The following is a 7,388-nucleotide window of genomic DNA, read 5'->3' as shown; positions in this document are numbered from 1 at the left end:
TCTGTCTGTCTGTCTGTCTGTCTGTCTGTCTGTCTGTCTGTCTGTCTGTCTGTCTGTCTGTCTGTCTGTCTGTCTGTCTGTCTGTCTGTCTGTCTATCTTAACTCATCCGTCAATCCATCTACTGTATATCTAGACACACATATATAAATACCCGCGCTTCTATACTTTCGTGCCATATCTGGGTTCATACATTCGTGCACACAAGTAGTCGCTATACACATAAGTATCCTATTCCTCTCCTACCCTATCTACTATACATAGTACACGTGCGATGTTAGATGTAATGTCTACGATGATAGATATAAGACCATGGTAGGTAATGATTAAAATTATAGTCATGTATAACATACGCCGCAACGTCTTACATATTATAAGAGAGGAGGTAGAGAAGTATAGCGGGGGGATTAGGATTGAATGCTAGCTTGCTGGGTGAATGCGTGGATGGATGGGTGGATATATATGCGTTGATGATAGACAGACATGTCAATTGACATGTCAATGGATATGTCAATGGATATGTCAAAGGATATGTCAATGGACATGTCAATGGATATGTTAATGGATACGTTAATCGATATATCAATGGATATGTTAATGCGTATATGGATACATCAACAGACATGAATATGAATAGACATATAACACTAGATAAACACCCGGACCTAGAGCCTAGAAGCAGCAAGTGGGGACATCTAGCATGAGCATCAACATACATGCATCCCTATATAGTGTGATATTATAACAGGTAATATCAGTGATTAAGGAGCGTAGCTAATGGAATGGACAGATGGATGCATGCATGCATGCATGTATACGGTCAGTGAATAATATAATAGCCATACTTATCAATTGATTATAGTTGTTATGTGGTAATAGTCTAGTCCAGGCACGACAGAGCGCTTGGTAGAAATGAACACTACTCGGTCATCACACACGCAAAACATCTCCAAGTCTCAATCACAATCTCGAGACGTGTGTCAAATGTCCAAGTGTTAAGCGTCAAGTGTCACATCGGCGTCTCAAACGGCAGACGAAGCCAACAACGTGTGATCGCCGACCCGCCATCCGCTCGGACAACACCACAACCTGGTCTCTGGTCGTCCGTCGACCGGGATGGAGTAGAGTGGGGAGCGGCAGAGCCAGATAGTGTTCTGCGTTCTTTGACAATGGCCATTATGCCATGGATGCCGGTTGTTCGTTGCAGAAGCGCGGTTAGGTGTTATGTTATGCCTTGTAGCAGCCGCGGCCCAGATACAACAACAACAACAACAATACCACTGTACAATCTACAAGACAGCGTGCGTCGTCGATGTGTGTGCCATTGTCCTACCAGCCAGTCACACTGACTCGCTCGACCACAGATCCATCGGACTCCACCGCCGATCCCAAGCATAGTAGTCATGCAAAGATTCGGCAAGCAAAAGTCAATCACGACACATACACACATACACAGATAAAAGCGTGATGTGTGAATGACTGACTGACTAAGTAACGAATGTGTGACGCGTCTGGAAACAATGGAATCGACGCATAACAAAAGTCTGTCCTTTTCCAAGACCAAGAAGTCCAAGACCAAGACCAAGTTCCCCGCTGGGGGGAAACGCCAAGGATAGACGACAAGACAGATGGATAGACAGACAGAGAGACAGACAGACAGGGGGCGGAGGACGGGGATGGATGAATACGAAATGCTTACGAGATTTCCAGGGGTGGGTGATAGACTCGGAGGAACGAGGGTGTTGAGGGAAGGCGGTTAAGGTAAGGCACGGTACGTAACGAACAAGGCCGCGTCGGTCGGCGATGTCCATCCATGGCCTTTCTATGTCACTGTCACTGCCACTGCCACTACCACCCTGTTAGAAGGCCAGGATTGAGAGGCTCATCATTCTTTGTCGATTGCAAGGTGCCAAGTGGCATTTGCATATCGCTTCGGACCAATTCGCGTGGCCATCAACGGGTTTGGCGTGCGCGGCGTCGCAATTGGAGCGCCTCGCGAATCCCACCGCAGTGGATCCATACAGCCGAGAGATTTAGACGAACAGATGGCGACGGTTGGTCGGGATTTGGATACTTTTTAATGCCTTTTAATGCTGCTGCTGCTGCTGTACCATCCATGCCTGCGATGCGATGGATCGCTGCTAGGCGCCGACGTCGAGCATTGTGGACTGGATTATTGCTGCATCACCTCGCTCGTCTACCACTCAGCATTCAGCATTCAGTATTCGCCATTCAGCACTCGCCATTCGTGCACAGCCTATCCAGCTGTGCCCGGAGTCGAGTCGGGATTGACTCGAGCTGGGAGGGGGGTCGATTGACAAGTTGACAGGTCGGTTGCGCACACGACGTGACACGAGCATCGCCAATCCATGAGCTCAGCTTGTATATCGTATGGGATGTCCAGTGTGCCAGTGTGCGAATTGTGTACTGGATGTGCATCAATCACGAGAAAGCCACCATGGCATGGCAAGGTCTTCCTTTCCACGCCCCGTCTGACGCGTCGTCGTCGTCGGTCGCTTGTCGCAGGGTTGGCATTTACACTTTTTGGGGATGGATCTCTTTTTATCGATTGCTCGGGAACGCTCTGTCCAGTCAGCCAGCCAGCCAGTAGTACCCAGTCGCAGGGGTCCGTTGACGATAATTGTTCTTTACTTCTGCTTGGCTGTGTGCTTGCTGGTACCTGGTACTGTACCTTTTTCTTTTCTTCTTGCCTGCAGACGCCACACCCGGATGCTGCTTATGCTAATGGTTATCGTCATCAACCACCCTTGTCGCCGCCGGACGGGCTGCGGTACGGCGGCCATCGACAAGCTGCCGGCTGTAGATAGTTAGATGATAGATTGGCAGTAATTAGGTAGTAAGACTGGTGGCAAAGTGACATTCGTAGGAAGAACTATCGATGACATTTATATTGGACACCAGCGTGATAGGTAAGTAGCATGCTTTCATGATGGATGAGCCATGTTATTCTGTTCCTGCGTAGGAATCGAGCAGTGCATTCAATTGTGGATGCAATAGGTATTTGTAACTGGGCGCGTTCTGGGGCCCATGGGCAGCATCTCACTGCAGGGCAACATGACTGGAGCAAGCGGCCGGAGTGAATATACGTCTTTGGGCATTACCGAATGAGCATGCCGGACTGGGGTATGGGATTGGTACTATATGGATGTGTGTATATGTATATGTATTATCAATTCCCAACTATCAACAAAACACATCCATTCATCGGCCTGAAGTCTGGTGAAGTCTGGAGAAGGCTGCGGCTAAGCTTAAAGTTTAGCCTGGGAGACGCGCCAGGGTAGCCCGAGTGTTGGGGAGGCGTAGCGGCTGGGCTAAGCGGTGGCTCAGGGGGGAGGGAGGCTAAAAGGTAGTGGACGCTGAGCTGCAACGGGCACTACGACGACTGGGGCCGTCACTAATTTTACTGGGTCGGTCACTAATTCTTGGGGCTCTCAGGGCTCTTGGGGGCTGCTGCTCCCACTAATTTCTAGGCACCTGGGGGACTTGGGACAGGCTGAGCACTCGCGTAAAGTGGGAGGGGGAGGGGCCGCCATTTGGGAGGGGGCTTTTGGGGCTTGGGGCAGCGCCAGGACAGCGCTGTGCCCGCCTAGAAACGTTATTGACTGATTGGGTAAAGCTGGGGTCTGGGCGGCGATCTAGCCACCCCGCCGGCCGCCAACGCTGCCTCTACTTGCAAATCTCGCTGCCTTTTTTCGCTGGTGGAGCTCAAGCTCTACCATTTCAGCACTACTTCCTCTAAACTCTCTTGTTGACGCTTCCTCATGCCGATTCACTTACCATCGCACACCGTACACACCGTAACACAGATGCTTGCTGCTCATTGGCCTTTACATACGCCGTGTGCTGCTCGTCCCAAGCCTATGGATTCACTTCCTCATGGGGTCCCCACCTCTTCTGGCTCCACTGTCGTGTGCAATACGATATTCCTTTGCCCATACCTAGTCCCAAAGGCCTGTCAGTCACTCCTCATGCCGCACATGGCCTCCCGGTCGGTACCTGTCTGTAAGCATATCATATTATTACTTCATCTGCACCCTCCCGCTCTGTCAACTGCTGTTCGTCTGCTTTTGTGCTTTGCTCTCTGTCCCTCGCTACCTCGTACTGTCTGCCTGTCTGCCTGGACTATCCCTGCCTCCTGTCCATTCTACCTTTGTCCATATCAGTCTTCCCTCCTTTACCTGATACATCATACACACATTCTCTCGCTATATCAACACGGCCCAGCCGCTCTCTGTCTCTTCCGTGAACCATTATCACAAGCCGGTTTCATCTCCCCCAACATGCAATAACCCCCTGCCTGTAACGAGTCCTTCAAAACTGCCGACCCACGCTCGTTCTATTCTTAAGCAATATACGAAGAACATCAACGCCCCAGCTCCATGCTCTCACCGTCTTGCCCATCTAGTATACATTCTGGCAACATAAACATACAACTCGGTCTTCTGGAAGCGTGCTAGAAATACGAGACCCCCCATGTCGTCCGCGCTGTGAGGGAGGATAGAGAGATATCAAGATCGCCCGTTGGCTCTTGCATGATCAAATGGCAAACAACACCGCACTCCAGGGACTATGTCCTGCTCCGTTTATGCAGTCGATCAATTTTAACAGTGGTGGATGTACGTATGCTTTCTGTTCGTGACCTGTGGCCATTTGCTCATCACTCGTAGACGTTGACGGGAGGTTCTGTGCTTCTCTAGACGACGCAGGCACCATACAATGCTGCCTGCCCTGCCCGGCTACAGACTATCTGTACCCAGAAAGTGCGTACAAATACTCCTCCATACCAATCCCCGGCACTGACTGACTTGTTGTAGCATTTTCAATTGCGCACAAGGTTGCCGAGGCGCTCAGTGTTGCCGGTGTGGTCTTTTGCGTCTTTCTGCTGGCCTCGTTCATCGTGCTTCCGGCGGAGAAGACTCGCCGGCACTATCTTAGCTATGGGCTGGTTATCGGTGTGCTACTACTATCCGTGAGTAGCTGATCTCCTTGGTGTTCACGTTACGTGTACAAGATTCTGACGCCGTGTAGCTCGGGTTCGTCATCCCCCTGGGACATCGGCCGGAGCAATGCTTCGACGAGATCACGCCAAACGACATGTATAGCAGTCTGACATGTGCCTTTTCGGGCGCGTTTGTCGTGTCTGGAGGCGTTGCCATTACAGTGTGGAGTAAGACTGCTGTCCTGTCTTGACGTGGAGAGTGCTAACTAAAACCCCCAAGTCTTCATTCGAGCGCTGTCGATGCATCTGCAGATCTGCTGGGACGTCATGCCCGGCAGGAAGTTCTTCTACGCCGCGCAGGCATTGGGATGGGGCCTCATTGCCGTCATCTTCACCGTCACAATCACAATAACCGGCGTGTCTTTCCGCTTCGGCGAGGTGTGCCATGTCAACTCCATCCACTCCATGGCAGACTTCTGGGGCCCACTGCTGGGCATCGCAGGCTTGTCCATGCTCACCCAGACCGCCACGTAAGTCGTCGTCAGGTAGTAGTAACATTATGTTAACATCTAACAATTCCCCCAGATTCATATACTGCATCAACGTCTACCTGAGAAACATGTGGAGCGACGACGACGACGACAAGGCCGGCACGCAGAGCAGCGCCAGCGGTCTGCCCTCCTACACAACCAGCGTGCGCACCCGCTCCGCCCGCGCCGTCTACCGCCGCGTCAGCAAGGTCGTCCTGCTGCAGTGGCGCGGCATCCTCATCGTCGTCTTCGTCCTCGTCGACGTCATCTTCTTCGCCACCGTCTTCGTCTTCATCGACACCGCCGAGCGGACCCTGCTCAGCGACCTCGAGGCCCTGATCCCGTGGGTGTCGTGTCTGACGCAGAATCCGGATAATCGCGAGCGCTGCTTCGCGCTCGGCCAGTCGCTGTTTATCGACTTGCCCACTGTCATTGCGCTGCTTCTCCTTCTTTCTGTGAGTGGCCCCCTGTTTCTTACCCCCTTTTTTATATATACCCCTTTTTACCCCTTTTTATTTACACACCTACTAACATCAACCAGCTCGTCGGCCTGCAATGCTTCCTCCTCCTCGCCCGCGCCTCCATGTTCTCCGCCTGGCTGGCATTCTTCCGCCGCCACACCACCTCCGCCGCAAAGCGCGAATTCGTCTCTCTCGACGCCGCCCGCCACCGCTCTACCTCCGCATCCATGTACAAATCCACAGCATCACATAACAACCCGCACGCCTTTGAACTGCTCAAGGTCGCCCACCACCCCGGGCCTAATGCAGCGGTGATGAGCAGTAATAAGGTGGCGACGAGGGAGTGGTTTTCGGGGGTTGATGGGGATGCAAAGTACAGCTCGAACGACGACATATATATACACGACGATGATGATGTAAGCACGGCACATACCAGATCGCCAATGGATGCGGATGAAGATGCTGTGGATGTGGCTGTGGCTGTAGCTGTGCCAGCGCATACGTACCACAGCCCGCTATCATCATCTCCATCCTCTCCACCTCTTTCGCCATCGCTGCCGCAATCACCTTCGTCGCCATCCTTACGACCATCCTTACAACAACAACAACCATCGTTATCATCATCATCATCATCACCACCACTACGGCAAGCACAGCCGCAGTTACATAACTTTTCGAAACCCAGACCTTCTATCACTACTACCTACCATCAACAACAACAACAACACCAAAATCAACAACAACAACAACAATACCAACAACACCAACAACAACATAATCGTGTAAACAGTACTAATTGGGATCCGCGCTCTACGCTGGCGCGCGGTGGGCTGGGCCTGCATCCGCCTACGTCGCCCTGATATACCAAGCCGTGATCGTAATGGGTTGGGGGGCGGGGGTTGTGATGGATGTGTAGAGGTGAATAAAAACGGGGAAGGTGCGGGAGGGGCTTTTCAATGACGAACTGACTGAGTGACTTGTCTATACCTGTATAAAAAAAAGGGAGAGGAGAGACTTCTTGGCTGTTCCAACAAGGGGAATTAAATGTGAAAAGGAGGGAGGGGTGTGAGTAATGAATTGAATGAGCATGAGAGTGAGCGTGGGAATGCGTTCTGCTGTACGCTGCTTGTGCGTTGTTGCTATGTGCGTGCTTGTATACTCTGTACCATGATGTATGCGTGTGTGTGTGTGTTTTATGCATACTTGTACGTGTGTATATATATAGTATAGCGCTATGCCATGGTTTGATATGGATTCCTTCCTTCCTTCCTTCCTTCCTTAAACGTTACCTCCTTCCTTCCTTCCTTCCTCTTCTATCTATTAGATTATCATTCTATCTCCCCTCCCAAAACCCTCCCTTAGTTCTCCATACTATCCTACTATCCTACTATCCTACTATCCTACTATCCTACTATCCTACTATCCTACTATCCTACTAT

At 51.2% G+C, this 7,388-nt stretch overlaps 2 protein-coding genes across 2 annotated transcripts; both read left to right on the top strand.

The window, feature by feature from the left end:
* The first annotated feature begins 2,120 nt into the window (after positions 1 to 2,120).
* Positions 2,121 to 2,864, top strand: EJ05DRAFT_153671 (uncharacterized protein). Its single transcript, XM_033739351.1, has one exon. It carries the CDS (start codon positions 2,368 to 2,370, stop codon positions 2,824 to 2,826), a length of 459 nt encoding a protein of 152 aa, XP_033596697.1. The 5' UTR covers positions 2,121 to 2,367; the 3' UTR covers positions 2,827 to 2,864.
* A 1,695-nt stretch (positions 2,865 to 4,559) lies between these two features.
* EJ05DRAFT_489477 (uncharacterized protein) lies at positions 4,560 to 6,809 on the top strand (the record flags this gene model as incomplete). Its single annotated transcript, XM_033745791.1, has 7 exons — positions 4,560 to 4,635; positions 4,687 to 4,779; positions 4,834 to 4,988; positions 5,048 to 5,186; positions 5,239 to 5,488; positions 5,544 to 5,943; positions 6,030 to 6,809. 7 exons carry the CDS (start codon positions 4,560 to 4,562, stop codon positions 6,807 to 6,809), a joined length of 1,893 nt encoding a protein of 630 aa, XP_033596696.1.
* Between the last annotated feature and the right edge of the window lie 579 nt (positions 6,810 to 7,388).

The sequence above is a fragment of the Pseudovirgaria hyperparasitica genome, assembly GCF_010093815.1.
Source record: "Pseudovirgaria hyperparasitica strain CBS 121739 unplaced genomic scaffold EJ05scaffold_17, whole genome shotgun sequence".
Taxonomy (NCBI): domain Eukaryota; kingdom Fungi; phylum Ascomycota; class Dothideomycetes; order Acrospermales; family Acrospermaceae; genus Pseudovirgaria; species Pseudovirgaria hyperparasitica.
Note: the sequence above shows the minus strand (reverse complement) of the source record. Positions and strands in the feature narration are given on the sequence as shown.

Coding starts and splice junctions, on each gene's coding strand:
- EJ05DRAFT_153671 (XM_033739351.1), top strand. CDS start 2,368: ATGAGCTCAGCTTGTATATCGTATGGGATGTCCAGTGTGCCAGTGTGC.